Source organism: Mus musculus, chromosome 3 (assembly GCF_000001635.26).
Source record: "Mus musculus strain C57BL/6J chromosome 3, GRCm38.p6 C57BL/6J".
NCBI classification, from domain to species: Eukaryota; Metazoa; Chordata; class Mammalia; order Rodentia; family Muridae; genus Mus; species Mus musculus.
This window is the reverse complement of record NC_000069.6, coordinates 122,938,022-122,952,727: the sequence shown is the minus strand read 5'-3', so window position 1 is coordinate 122,952,727 and position 14,706 is coordinate 122,938,022. Positions and strand designations below refer to the sequence as shown.

At 38.0% G+C, this 14,706-nt stretch overlaps 1 protein-coding gene across 10 annotated transcripts in view; it reads left to right on the top strand.

Annotated features, from left to right (window-relative positions):
• The window catches only part of Usp53 (ubiquitin specific peptidase 53), a 53,415-nt gene that overhangs the window by 32,173 nt on the left and 6,536 nt on the right, over nt 1-14,706 (top strand). For all 10 annotated transcript variants that reach the window (XM_017319820.2, XM_011240314.3, XM_011240313.1 and 7 more), the window contains 4 exons: nt 22-171; nt 1,414-1,557; nt 2,872-3,604; nt 5,291-5,367. In XM_017319820.2, coding sequence (XP_017175309.1) covers nt 22-171; nt 1,414-1,557; nt 2,872-3,604; nt 5,291-5,367 — 1,104 coding nt within the window. The remainder of the gene's footprint in view (nt 1-21; nt 172-1,413; nt 1,558-2,871; nt 3,605-5,290; nt 5,368-14,706) is intronic.

Genomic DNA, 14,706 nt, shown 5'->3' with positions numbered 1-14,706 from the left:
TTTTTAAACTGTCTTTTGAAGGATGTGGAAAGCCTATCATTTATAAACCAGATAATTCAAAGGAAAATGGATTTGGTGGTCAGACGAAACAGAAAGAAAATCACAAATTTCAAACTGATATTTCCTCACTTAATCGGAGCCAAATGCAGACAAGTGGGAGGAGAGCACCAGGTATGCTTTTCTGCTCTCTGGTGAGCAGTGTGTGTAAACAGTTGAGCAGTCTGTCTGTCTCAGTGACTGGGCCTGCACTGCCTGGGGAGAACTGAACAGAAAGGCTAAACTGCCTCGCCTTGCCCACAAAGAGACAAGGCTAGGTAGATTTTGTCTTTTTTGTGAATGCATTTCTCAGAGTTATGATTCTACTGACCTACTTGAGATTGTCCGTGCAGTGGAACAAGACAACACAATTTCACACAGGTTTTGTAAACTTTGGCCAGCTTTTAATTACTGTAGGCTTTCTATCTACTACATGAGTTGAAGATAGTTACAGTGCTCACCTCAGAGACGTCAGTAAATAAGAATACTTAGAGCACAGCAGTCGCCATTCTTTTTTTTTTACATGTGCTTTAGGAGCTGTAGAAAATGTATTTAAAGAAAGTATGGGTCTCCGATGTCAAGAAAAGTCCTGCTGAGCATTAGTTAAGCATAAAAATGAGTTCACTATGTTCTTTCTTTTTTTAAGTTACATTTGTCTCTCTCTCTCTCTGTCTCTCTCTGTCTCTCTCTGTCTCTCTCTGTCTCTCTCTGTCTCTCTCTCTCTCTCTCTCTCTCTCTGTGTGTGTGTGTGTGTGTGTGTATGAAAGTGAGAGGACAACTTTGGGAGTTGTTTTTTTCTTTCTATTAGATGAGTCCCAAGGATTGAGTTCAGGTTGGCAGGCTTGCAACAAGTGCCCCCTCACTGAGCCATTTCAGTGGTCCATGGCTTTTTTTTTTTTTTTTTAATTAGGTACTTTATTCATTCACATCTCCAATGCTATCCCAAAAGTCCCCCACACCCCTCCCCAACTCCCCCACCCACCCACTCCCACTTCCCAGCCCTGGCGTTCCCCTATACTGAGGCATATAAAGTCTGCATGACCAATGGGCCTCTCTTTCCACTGATGACCGACCAGGCCATCTTTTGATACATATGCAGCTAGAGACACGAGCTCAGGGGTTACTGGTTAGTTCATTTTGTTGTTCCAACCATAGGGTTGCAGATCCCCTCAGCTCCTTGGGTACTTTCTCTAGCTCCTCCATTGGGGGCCCTGTGATCCATCCAAAAGATGACTGTGAGCATCCACTTCTGTGTTTGCCAGGCCCCAGCATAGGCTTTTTTTTAAGTATAGAATTTTTTTTTTTAGTTCAAAGTTTACTTTTGTTGAACAACTTGAAAAATAATGTATATCATTAAAAGAATGTTTTCTTTTATAGTTAAGTTAAGCCATGATCAAAGAGAAAAGATAAAAGACATTTCCAGAGAATGTGCTCTGAAAGCCATTGAACAGAAAAATGCACTTTCTTCTCAACGGAAAGATTTAGAAAAGGGACAGAGGAAAGATACAGGCCGACACAGGGGTAAGTTAAGTACTTAGAGCATTAACTTTAAAAGAACCGGTAAGAATCCTATTTTAAAATGGAGTTTTCTAGTTTACTGTGTATATTCACATATTACATTTTAGATATCTATGTGTTTCTAGTATGATTTCTTGAATACCTCTATATTAATGTAAACATGAAACTTTTCCCGTTCTTATTTAATTGTAATTTTGAGCTGTAGCTCAGTTACTATTCTGTTGCTGTGAAGACACCATTTCCAGGCTTCTCTTGTCAGCTAAAGCTCCAGAATCTGCTTACAGCTTTAGTGAGTAAATCCATGATTGTCATAGCAGGAAGCATACAGGCATGGCGCTGGAGCAGGAGATGCGAGGAGCTTTATGTCCTGATCCATAGGCAGCAGAGAGACAGAAACTGGGCCATTCACAGTGACACCTTCTCAGACTGTTCCACTCACTGGGAACCAGGAGTTCAAACATAGTAGCCTATGGGAGCCGTTCTCACAGAAACAAACACAAGATACTAGAGTTTATGTTTTCATGTTTTTATTTCTATTTATGTTACTTAACAATGCAGCTCCCTCATACAGTACAATAACCAAGAAGGAAGGCCCTGGGGAATAACTCATTGGTAGAAGGAACACCTGCCCACAAGCGTGGTCAAGGCTTTTGATTTTATGCTGTTTTCATGGATATAACAACTTTGCTGCTGTATTTTAAATGCTGAGTTCAGAGGTTTGCTACAGTGATATCCTGTCACATATACCGTTGTATATATTTTGGTGTGTAGGTGTGACATGACATTCCTAAGATGGACTCTGCTTCAGGGTGTATTTGTATCTGGTTTGAACAGATGCCCTCTGCTGACCTTCTGGAAGACTGACAGTATCTTACAACCCAAGTGACAGTGTGCCTCATTCTTGAACTTAGTTTGAAAATCTTTACCAACATGGGGAATATATTTATGATTTTTGTTAATTATAAGTGAGCCAAACGCTTAATTCTTTTACAAAAGAAATCCCTTTTATGATCTACTTTATAGGTCTTTATAAAGCCCAGTTAACTTTATATCTCTCATTTGTAAGTAAACAATAAAGCATTGTTTTTGTATAGTTGGTTGGGTTTTTGATACAAGATCTTACTACATAGCCCAGGCTGGCTTCAAACTCATGATCTTCTTGCTTCGTTGTTTTAGCGTCCCAAATGCTGCTGTGACAGGTATGCACTACCACACCTAACTTCAGATAATGCACTTTTTAATCCTAAGTCAGTTTATGATGTATTGTAATTTGTATTATTTTCATGTGTGTCTTATGTACTGTTATTGTTTTTTAAGATTTGGTTGATGAAGTCTTGGCATCTTTCAAGTCCGGATCACCTCCTGCCTCGGATGGCTTTAGACAGCAAGGGAATCCCCATCTCTACCACAGCCAAGGCAAAGGACCTTGTAAACATGACCGAGCCACCCATGAGAGCTACACCTCTGGAAAAGTGATAAGTTCAAGCAAATCCCAGAATCTTCTTGTTCCTGGAGAGAAAACAACCGGCAAAGCTAAGAGTGACAGTGGCACTGGATATGAAACAGACAGCAGCCAAGATTCAAGGGACAAAGGAGGCAGCTACAGTAGTAAGACTAAAAGCCGCCACCGTGGCTGGAAACCCATGAGAGAAACCCTAAACGTCGATAGCGTTTTTAGTGAGAGCGAGAAGAGGCAGCACAGTCCGAGGCGGAAGTCGGATATCGGTAGCAGGCCTAGGTGTAGCAAGGACCAGAGTTTTAATAACTGGCCAAAGGCAAACCCAAAGCAAAAAGGCTTAATGACCATATACGAAGATGAAATGAAGCAAGAGGCAGGAAGCAGAAGTTCCCTTGAAACTAATGGAAAAGGAGCAGAGAAAAATCTAAGTGCTGCAGAGAGCAGAGGTCCTGGTACCAGCTGGCAGATGCAAAGGACAGAGTCTGGGTATGAGAGCAGCGATCATGTCAGTAACGGATCTGCCAGCTTGGACTCTCCTGGTGTGGAGGGAAGTGGGGCAGTCATGGATGTCGGTGGTGGGAAAGCCTTCAGGTAAAACACAATCAACAGTTTCTCCCTCGTTATTCATATCTCTGTGTGTGTGTGTAGGGGGGGGGGTGTCTACCATGTTTGTGGGGGTGCCTGTGGAGGCCTGAAGAAGTCAGTGGGTCCCTTGGAGCTAGAGTTACAGACTGGGAACTGTGGGTGCTGGGAAGAGCAAGAAGTATAAACTGCTGTGCCATCTCTCCAGACCCTTCTTTTTCTTTTTCAAAATATGTTTTTCTGCTTTGAAGCTGTTATGTAAAAGCTGGACTGAACTTGGCAAATGAGACTTCTGCTTTCTTAAACAGCATTTGTTGGCTCACACTAGGTGAGCAGTCAGCCTCCTCACCGCGTCCTCCGTGCTCACCACCCATTCTCCCTAGTTATTTGAAGTAATTACAGGTGTGGGTACAATGAATTGTTAGGGAGACATCATGAAATTAGAGTGAAGAGAAAGACCTGGTATATTACAGCTTACTTGAGATTTCATATTTTCAACTTACATAGTTATTTCCTAACTCCGAAATAATGACTGTCCGGTTTTATGAAAATTGAAAAACACTAAAGTAGAGCCATTATTTTCATTATATCAATTTGATTTTTAAAGATACATTTGTTTTTTATGTATGAGTGTTTGGCTTGTATCTCTGGCACCACATTTGTGCCTGGTGCCTACTGGGGCCAGAAGGGTATTGATCCTCGTGAGTGACAGACAGTTGTGAGCTGCCATGCACTTGCTGGGAATTGAACTCTCAGGTCCTGCAGAAGAGCAGCCAGTGCTCTTCCCTGCTGAGCCCCCTCTCCAGTCCTCAGCTGCTCATTGTTTGCAACAGGCTTTAAAGTGCTGACCTAAATTGGTATCTTAGTTTTAAGCTGATTGTTAAATTCTTCCATTTATACATATATAATATAAGTTATCATCTCTGACATTTGTATCTCAAAACTGGAGTTGTTTCTGTTATTACAAATCAATTCTATGGAAGGAAATATAAAAAAATTTTAACCAAATAAGTGTGTGGTCAGGTGATTAATTCTGAATACATACTTTCATTAGTGATGTTGGCAACGGTGCGTTTGGCTTTCTCGGTCAACTCTCAAACGTCTTGACCTCAGTGGCGTAGCCAATTGCTTAACTTTTACTACTTTTCTCTGGCTGTAATTTTCAGAAGCATACATAATTTTACTTAGAACTTGACAACGTTGATTCACTTTTAAAAATCAGGCTTATAAGATCAGCTGCTTATGCTCTATTAAGATAATCGATTCCATCATGAATTAAAGGGACCTTCTTCCTAGTGTTATAAATTTCATGATACTTTTTGAAATGTAGTAGCACACATTATAAAAAGAACAGGACTCTGTAAAGACATAAACTTGCATTTTAATGATTGGGCAGATTAATGTGACTTACAAAGCAGTTTCCAGTCATAAGAAGAGTGTGACAACGTTCAGGTGTTGTAAGCTAGAAATTAAGTAGTATATATTAAGGCACGTCACTAGTTGTAGCACTTTGGAGGCAAAGGATTGCGGATTGTAGGCCACCTTGAACTATATAAAAAAGCAAAACAACAGAAAGTGTATGCAGAGCCCTTGCAGCAGCACATAAGAACATTTTTAACAAGTGTATTCCCTTCTTAGAATAAACTAACATAATCCACAATAACTGATATGCTTGGTGTGTGTTTTATTTTTCAGTGAACATATTAAGATGAACAGCCATAATATGGACAGTATGGAGTATATATCTCATCATTGCAAAGACCACCCAGAAGGTAGAAATTGCACTTAAATATGCTTTGATGGTTGCCGCAAAGAGTGAATTACAGTAATTTATTGTGTGCTGTTATGATAGACCTTCTATCTTGGTCAGTGTTTCTGTTGTTTATTTGGCTTACACTTCTGTATCACTATTCATCATCAAAACTGGCAGGAACCTGGAGGCCTGAGCTGATGCAGAGGTCAAGGAGGGGTGCTGCTTGACCCCTCCCTGTGGCTGCTCAGACAGCTTCATTACAGATCCCAGGGCCACCAGCTCAGGAATGGCACTGCCCACAATGTGCTGGGCCCTCCCCCATCAATCACTAAGAAAATGCTGTACAGCCCTGCCTACAACCTGATTTTATGGAGGCCTCCTCTTAATTGAGGTTTCCTCTTCTCAAATGACTTTAGCTTATGCCAAGTTGACATAAGACTAACCAGAACACCTTAGAAAATCCTATATGGCCAAAATAATTATTTTGACTTGAGTCAGGTGATTTGTGCCTGAAATCCCAGCACTGAGGAATTTAAGTAAGACACAAGGATTGTATGTCAACGGCCATCCAATAGAGTAAGACAAAACAAATGGAGAAATGCAGATAACATTTTAAATAACTTTGTAATTCCAAATGCATTTTCTTTTGGTATGCATGTGTCATAATAACAGGATAAAGAAATCAAACTTTTATGCCTACTGTCTAGTCATGTGTGCTTTTCACATTTGTTTCACAATAGTGATTTTAGTTCATCACTCTGAGGAGCTGAATAGCCTGTTAAAATACACTCTAAAATTGACTTGGTGTGTATGTATGTGCACACAGAGAGTTCATAATGGCAGCAGCTGTATCATATTCAAAAGATGTCTAAAGGTATATAGTTAGGTTGTTTATTTGAGATATTTCTGATTTTTTTACTATCAGTACTTAGAGCTATAAACTTTAGGACTATCATGTATCCCATGGGTTTTAGTATATTGTGTCTTCATTTTTCATTCAATTCTAGGAATTTTTCAGTTTCCTTCTTGATTTCTTTTATGTTCCATTCATTCAATATTGTGCTGTTTATTTTACATGAATTTGTGTATTTTCTATAATTTCTCTTGCTATCGATTTGTAGTCTTACTACCTTGTGATCTCAGATAAAATATAAAAGAGATTGCTTTACTTTCTCTGTATTAAGGCTTGCTTTGTATCCTAGTTTGTAATTCCATTTTGGAGAAGGTATCATGGATGTCTAAGAAGAGTTTGTGTTCTGTAGAATTTTGGTGGGATGTTCTGAAGTGTCTCTTTGTTCCATTTGATATGTGGTGTGGCTTTATTATCTGATGACTGTAATGGTGAAAGTCTGAGATAGTGAAGTCACCAACTATTACTGCAGTATGATAAATTTGTGTTTTTATTAAAGAAGCATATGTTTAATGAAATTTGGTGAGCCTGTATTTGGTGCATTTAGAATTGTAATATCCTAGTTGGGCTGTTTCTTTACAGATTTTGAACTGTCTTTATATCTTCTGGTTAGATTTAACTCTGAAGTCTTTTTTTATAGGTATTTGAATAGGGATGTCTGCTTTTTCTCAGTCCTATTTGTTTCTAAAAACTCCCACCCTTTTACCTTAAGACAATGTATCTTTGATGGCAGAGTATATTTCTTAGAAGCAACAAAAGGAAGGGTTCTGTTTTCTAATCCTATCTGCTAGATTCTCTCTGTGCCTAGGACATAAAAGTGTATGTTGATTCTTTTCTTTCTGTTGATTTTGTAGGGTTTTTTTTTTTTGTTTGTTTGTTTGTTGGGTTGGTTGCTTGGTTTTTTTGTTTTGGTTTGGCTTTGGTTTTGGTCCTCTTGTATAACTTGTCTTTCTTTGACTATGTTTCTTTCCTTTTAATCTTTCCTTTCTGTCTGAAAAATTCCTCACAGTAGCCTCTATTAGGCTAGTTATTTGGTCATAAGTTACATTTAGCTTGCCTTTGTAATGCTAAATTTTCCTTTCTCCTTCATTTAGGATAGATAGTTTTGTTGGGTATATTGACAGTTGTGGTTTTTAAGAATTTGAGTTGCGTATTTTTCCAAGTCTTCAAGCTTTTAAGGTTTCCTCTGAGAAGTTAGCAATTATTTTGATGGGCTTGTCTTAGTATGTCACTTGATCCTTTTTGCATATAGCTTATAATGTGCTAACTTTGTTTTGTATATTTAGTGTTTTAACTCTGTGACATGGCTGTTTCTTTTCTAGTCCAACTTGGTCCTTATTGCTTGCAGCTTTTAATGTACTTTCTTTGTTCTATAAATTTAGTGTTTTAACTCTGTAGCATGGGTGTTTCTTTTATTATCCTGTCTGTATGATGTTTTTGTATCTGGATAGGCATTTCTCTTCCAAGATTTGGGAAATGATCTTCTGTGATTTTTACTGAAAACATTTCCTATTCTTCTCCTTCCATGCCCATAATTCATTAATTTGCCTTTCATAGTGTCCTAAAGATTTTCCCTAAGTATATATCTGTGTGATCCTATTCCTCTCCTTTGCCTTCATGTCCTGAAGTTCTGTCCCCCATGTGATCCCTTCTATTGGCAGGGCTTTTCACTGCACTTTGACTTGACCTATTGTGTTTTTCATTTCTATCAGTTTGTTTTTTCTTCAATATTTCTATTTCCTTTTGACTTCTATTTTCATAATCTAAACTGACTTCCTTCTTTTATCCAGTTTGTGTTCTTGAATATATGCATGTTCTCTTTAGCTTGTTATGAACTTATTTTGAATTGTGTGTCAGGAACTTTATCTAGATCATGGGTACTATACTGTGGGAGTTGTGACAGTTTGGATACGATATGGAGGAAAGAAAGGAGGACATGAGCACCAGGAAACAGAGTGGCCTGCCACAGTTACTATTTCTCTATAAATAAGGAAGAGCTGTAGAGAATACATGCTGGATTTTCTGCTGATTCCCTGACCTTGTGGGATGACCTAGGGTGGAGACTGAAGTCTCTGCACTCCCTAACCTCAGATGGCAAACCATAACTGAGGCCAGAGTATAGAGAGGCTCCCTACTTTAAATTGTGAACCAAAAGTGAGACCAAAGTGCCAGAGCATCCCCTTATCCCAAATGGAAAACCCGAGCTGGCTCCTTTCCATAGGGGAAGACCATGCCTGAGACTTTTAAAGGAGTGAGAAAAGGAAACATCATCAGCCGGGATATACAGGTTCTAGGTTACAGTATTAGTTAGGTTTAGTGTTGCTGTGATATACCTGATAAGGCAGCTTGAGTTACCTGGGCTTATAGCTTGAGAGTATTAAATACCTGTTACACTGTGACCATTGTGCACCTTGAGGATGGAGAGGGGATATACCATGAAACAGCAAAATCCTTTATTATTCTCACCAGGTAAGTGGTTGCTGATTAATCAGGACACCAGACAGGGATTCCAAAAGCTTGTTTCTTCTGACAGCCCTCGACTAGGGGCTGAAGCAGGGTTTATACACATAAAACCCATGAGCATCTGGGCCAAGTTACAGTTGTAATTTTCACCAGTCAGCACTTCGGGATTAGGGACTTTCCCAAGTGTTCCATCATTGTCAAGTGACTGAATATAAGTGGTTGTGCCCAACCAATCAAATCTATTGGTTCTTTCTGTTGTTAGGAATAGGCATTATGTTTTGAGGAACCATTGTTGCTTAGAGAGGGAGTTGGTCAGCTTAGGTAAAACGGAGTCTGAAGTAAAATGTCAGTACTTAGTCACATTCCTTTGCTTATTCCCAACAAGCTCCGCGTGGCCAGAATAGCATGACCGTGAGAACTGGAGGTAGCTGAGTCACACTGCATCTGCAGTTAGGAAGCAGGGAAAGATGAATGCTCATACTGAGACCAGGGCTGCAGTCTGTGGACTGTGCTGCCACAGTTAGCACGTGTCTTCCCACCTCAGTTCAGCAACCTTCATGTTCATGTCTAGAGATGAATTTCCTAAGTGACTCTTAACATATTAACTGTCATACTTACAAGTGGTAATATCTTCAAGATTTCAGTGTCTTGTCACAGTCTATACCTTATTCATACATGTGTACTGAGGGTCAGCACAGGGTATCTTCCTAGGTGCCAGTGTCTCACAGAAGCAGTGTAGTTGTAGGAATGAAAAGACCATACAACACAGAATCATCTCTGGGCTCTTCAAACATTACACTAGAAGTGGCACTTCTAGTGCCACTAGAAGTTGGACTTATACCCACCGTCCATGGCAATGCTTCAAGCAATCCTAGTTTTAAGGATGGCAACATGAGTTTTCTAAGTGCTGGAACTGAACTAAGTATGTATAATAACTGCAACAATGCCAGGGACAGTGGGAGAGTGTGGGTTTACGGATGCCTGTGTAATAGCTACAATGATACCATAGGTGTTAAGAAAGATTAACAAGTGATCATTAGAAAAGCTTTAGTTTGGAAATTATGCAGTGATATGGCATTGTTACAGGTGATATGCTAAAAATATATAGTAGCTTGTAAGCCAAACAAACATGAGCGCTTGTGGTGGGAGAAGAGGGGCTGTGCTGTTAAAATAAAGGAAACTGTTCTGAAGTTTTAGAACTCAAAGAAAGGAGGTGTAAATTTTCACAGTGAGCAGCCACAAACCAATTATAAAACATTTTAGTCCTTGTTTGTGTTTGTGGAGATTATTTTTCAGGTTACAAGCCTTGAAAATGATTATTTGCTAATTTATTTTGTTTTCATCAAATGTATGCTATCAGGAGGAAACACTATATTAAGGAAATAACTTTCCTTTCCCATATCAAAATGCCTGGCTTGTTTTAAAAGTCTGATAAAAGTCTAAGTAACCAAGTATTACAGGAAACAGTAAAAGGCTGGCCAGAAATCACAGCAGGACTCAGTGAAAGGAACAATTCCTGCAAGTTCAGTAAATGCTCCTTGCTTCCTGATGGCTACAAAACACAGGCCATAGAGAGTTTGATGATGAAAACTCCATTGTTTTGCAGTGAGTTTACACATTTCATATGTGTGAGTGTGTGTTGTTGCACTACACACTCACTTTTATTTCAGTAAAGAACTCTTTAAAAAGCTCAACATTGTAATTGTTTTTATGTCATTAAGTACTTTTACACTGTACAATTGTCACCACCATCCATCTCCCAAATGACCTTATCAAGACCCCAACTCTACAGGCTCCCCTCCACCCCCAAGAAACTGGCAGCTATCATTTTGGTTTGGTTGGTTTGTTTTGTCATCAGTTTGGCTGTTCATGGTGCCTCGTTTAAGTAGGCTTGTGTTTATCCTTTCATAATGACCACAAGGGTTAACCATGTTGTAACACATAAATATGTCTGTCATTTTTTCTTTTATTTTTGAGATAATAATATAATTACATCATTTTCCGTTTCCCTTCCCTCCCTCCAGGCCCTCACATGTATCCTTCCTTGCTCTCTTTCAAATTCATGGAAGCTTTTTTTTTTTCATTAATTGCTGTTACAAAAATATATGTGTGTACATATGTGTGTTTTGTATATGTACATACATATATATTCTTAAATACATATAATTTGTTGAGCCTAGATTGTTATTTGTACATTTTCAGATATTAACATTTGATATTGGATAACCAGCTAGTGTGTTCCTCTCTGGACAAGACTGTTTCTCCTGCTCTCAATATTCCATAGTTGCCTGCGATTCTTTGTGTAGGGCTGAGTACTCCCAAACCTTCCCCTATCCAGGATAGCATTCTATTGTTATTTTGTAAGGACTTCATTTTCTTATAGCTAATCCATTCCTCTCTTGGTGGGCATTTGAGCTGTTGCTACACTTTAGCTATTGTGAACACTGTTACTGTGAACATTGGTTTGCAAGTGTATGTTCCAGTCTTCCTTACCAGTGTTTTAGTGCCTATCCAAAGGACAATTGCCAAATCCTCCTGTGGTAGCTCATTTTCTCTCTTCTCTTCTCTTCTCTCCCCTCCCCTCCTCTCCTCTTTTTTCCCCTCCCCTCCCCTCCCCTCTTCCTCCCTCCCTTCCTTCCTTCCTTTCTTCTTTTTCTTTTTTTAAACTTATTTTTGTGGATGCCGTTTGTGTTTCTGTGAATGTCTGCCACGTGTGTGGGTGCCCAGTGAGACCAGTAGAGGCCTTAACTTTGTATTCCTAGAGGTATTATGTAGCCTTACCTCCATATGATAAGTTCTGCAAATGCAAGGGTATTCTTGAAGTTGCCATAGTGGTATTTGAAATTTTTAGCTTCAGTTTAAAAATAAATTCCTTGTGGGATTTTAAATTCTTTCGAATACAATAAAAGAAATACATTAAAAGCATGTTGTCAAAAATAATCATACACAAAGAACATATTTGATATATGCAAAGCTGGAATGGTATAGATGTGGCAGTCATGAGATAATTGTAATAAGAAATAATAGAACATAAATCATGGTGCAGCTTTGCTTTCTTTGGTAGATGGGTAGAAGGTGAATTTTGAGCACTGAGAAAATTATTTGGTCATAAACTAAGGCAGTACCAGTGTCTAGAAAGATGACTTAAGTGGGTAGGCATACATAATAGAGAAAAGGAAGGAAGCCATATTTGGGCACAAGTAGATGCACCACTTAACAAAATGGGAAAATAAAGGGTGAATGGAAGAAGGGATAACATGTTAATTTTTAATTCATTGAGCTCATCACCTTGATAAATGGGCTTTATTTTTCAGTGAAGAACGAAGTTTAGAAACAAGAAAAAAATGTGTGTTTTGTAGCCATCACTTATAGGATTGACTACCTTATGTTTGAACAGAATATCCAGTAAAATTGTAAGTGGCAAAATAAGAATAGATGGAAGCAAAGAAGCTGGGTAAGAGAACGGTGGGAGTCGCAGGCAGAGCAGGAGCAACTGCTGGAGGTCTGGAGTCTCGGCACCTGAGAAGGCAGAGGAGAAAGCAGCAGAGGAGCTAGAGGGCTGGGGAGCTTCAAGGAAGGCCACAGACAAAACAGAGCCTAAAAGTACCAGCTTGGGTCTGCAACAAGTCACCAGTTAGTGATAAGGAAGTGTTGGCGACTGTGGTACTGTGGAGGTAGCAGTGAGTTATGTAGAAATAAACAACCACTCTGTATATAACTTATTTTCAAGTGTCTAAAGGAGGGGGATTTAATGTTTGATTATTTAGCGGATGTTTGGGTAAGCTTTGTATCTCTCTTAGTTTTTAAAATTTTTTCTGAACTTTCTGAAATATAATTTGTACATTTTTAAAAACTAAACTTGTACTATTGGAATTGTTTTATAATAAATAAAAATATCTGTTTTTTTCTTTAAAATGTAATCCCAGTGAAAAAGGAAGTTACTGATTCCTGTCAGTTTATAACATCACAAAATTTAGGTATCGTAGCACAGATTACTGTATACTAAGTTCCTTTTGGTATATGGGAAAAATATTTTTAGACAGTTAGTGTTTAATAATATTTCTGAAATAATTTAATATTGTTTTATTTGTAAATTAAGTCAGTGGTTAGATTCCTGTTCTTGAATGCTTAGCATTTGTAATTATAAGTTGAAATAAGTCTGTAAGTTGAAAACTATAATAATTACCATTATATATTTAAATCTCACTACAATAATGAGTGAAAATTGCACAGTCTAGGCAGATTTAAGTTATATTTCTCTGTGAGCCTGTTCTGAAAATGAACCATGTTTTCAGATAAGGCATATATTTCAACTTCTTGAATATTGTGTTACGGAGTTTTTACAAAATCAAAATTAACCTTAGTTAATTTGTTTGCCTTAATATTGAGGTCTCTACTATGCCAAGTGTTAAAATCGGACTATCAGATTTACAAAGAACATGGAGCCAGAATTCCCTGCAAGACATGTGGATGTCTATGTCAGCAGCAGAGAAAAATAACACACCTATTTTTAAGTTAGTTGGAATTCTGAAGTCAGACCAGTGGGTTGAATGCCAGCCATGGTGATATTAAATTCTCAAACATATTTATAAACCCTCTGCTGCCTCCTGCTGCTTAGTGTGTGAATAGTTAGTGCAAGGAGAGAATTGAGGCTTTAAAGTAATTAATTTTTGTCTTGAAAAATGTTTATGTTTACAAACTATATTTGTATTTATTGGGTACGAAGTGAAATGAATTTTTAATCAATATGAAAGTATTAAATCATGCTAATCTATAGCTTTAAAATTCTAAATCATTTCTAAAATTTAACTTTCTGATCATATTGATTTTTTTTTTTTCTTTAGAGTAACAGTTTTCTTAATTGTAGTTTCCAGTTGAATTTTGAAAGATCAGGATTGTTTGTTTTTAATATAACAAAACGATCTATTTAGGGATAAAAAAAGGCGCCTAAGTTAAAGTAACTCGGTTTATAACCGTCATTTTTCTGTTTTCATTTGTTTTCTTTGTAGGCTTCAATTCATAGATCTGATGTTCAGATAAATTTAGAACCAGGGGAATAAAGGGAAACAGATAAAATGGCTGATGAAAAAGTCAGCTAAAGTACAAAAGGAAGCAAAAATTTTCAATTGTACAATGTATTGGTAACTCTTAAGTATTTGGGTATTTTTCCTTGGCATTAACTTGTTAAAGAATATCGTTATGTGGTATGTACTGGTGGGCTATGTTTAGGCTGCAGGGGCAGGAAGGTCATGAATTCTAGGCCTGCCTGAACTGCACCTAAAAAAACGTAGGTAGACAGACAGACAGACAGACAGATCAATGATGTCATCTGCTGTTTAAACTAATGGCTTTGTTTCATCTGCATGACAGGTGGTTAGGGCTTGTATGTTAATAGTACGTGCAAATGCAAGCTGAGAGATGCCTTTCAGCTAACCTTGGATAAGCTAGCATTGGTTACGTTTCCTAACTTCCCACAACCTGCTTCCTCAAGTTTGAAAGGGAAATTGATTTTGCAAAATACTTAAGGCTGACATTTTAAAAAAAACGAACACTATTGCTAGTTAACTGGAGTTGGCAGTCAACATTTCAAAGGAATTGTGGGAAATGTATTTTGGAACATCTTTATACCCTTAGAAAAGGATTGATCTGCAACGGGGTTTTGTTTCTGAGGATTATATCAGCATTTCCTATGCTGGTGGTAGAGAAAAATTATTTTTAAATATTTATTCACTTAGAGAAAAATCTAATGCATGGTGACATAAACAAAACTTCTTTGGGGTAGAAATCCAAAGTCTTGAAAGAATAGTAAAGGCAAACCTAGGTAATGGGATGAGGGATGTTCGATTTTAAACATTGCTTCCAGAACAGATAGTGAAAGGAGTAAGGGGTTGAAATGCCTGGCTGCATCTTAATGGTTTGTGTTCAGACTGTCATGTTAATGGTCTTTTCATATCTTGCTTGACACAGATAGCAGTTGGAAAATGT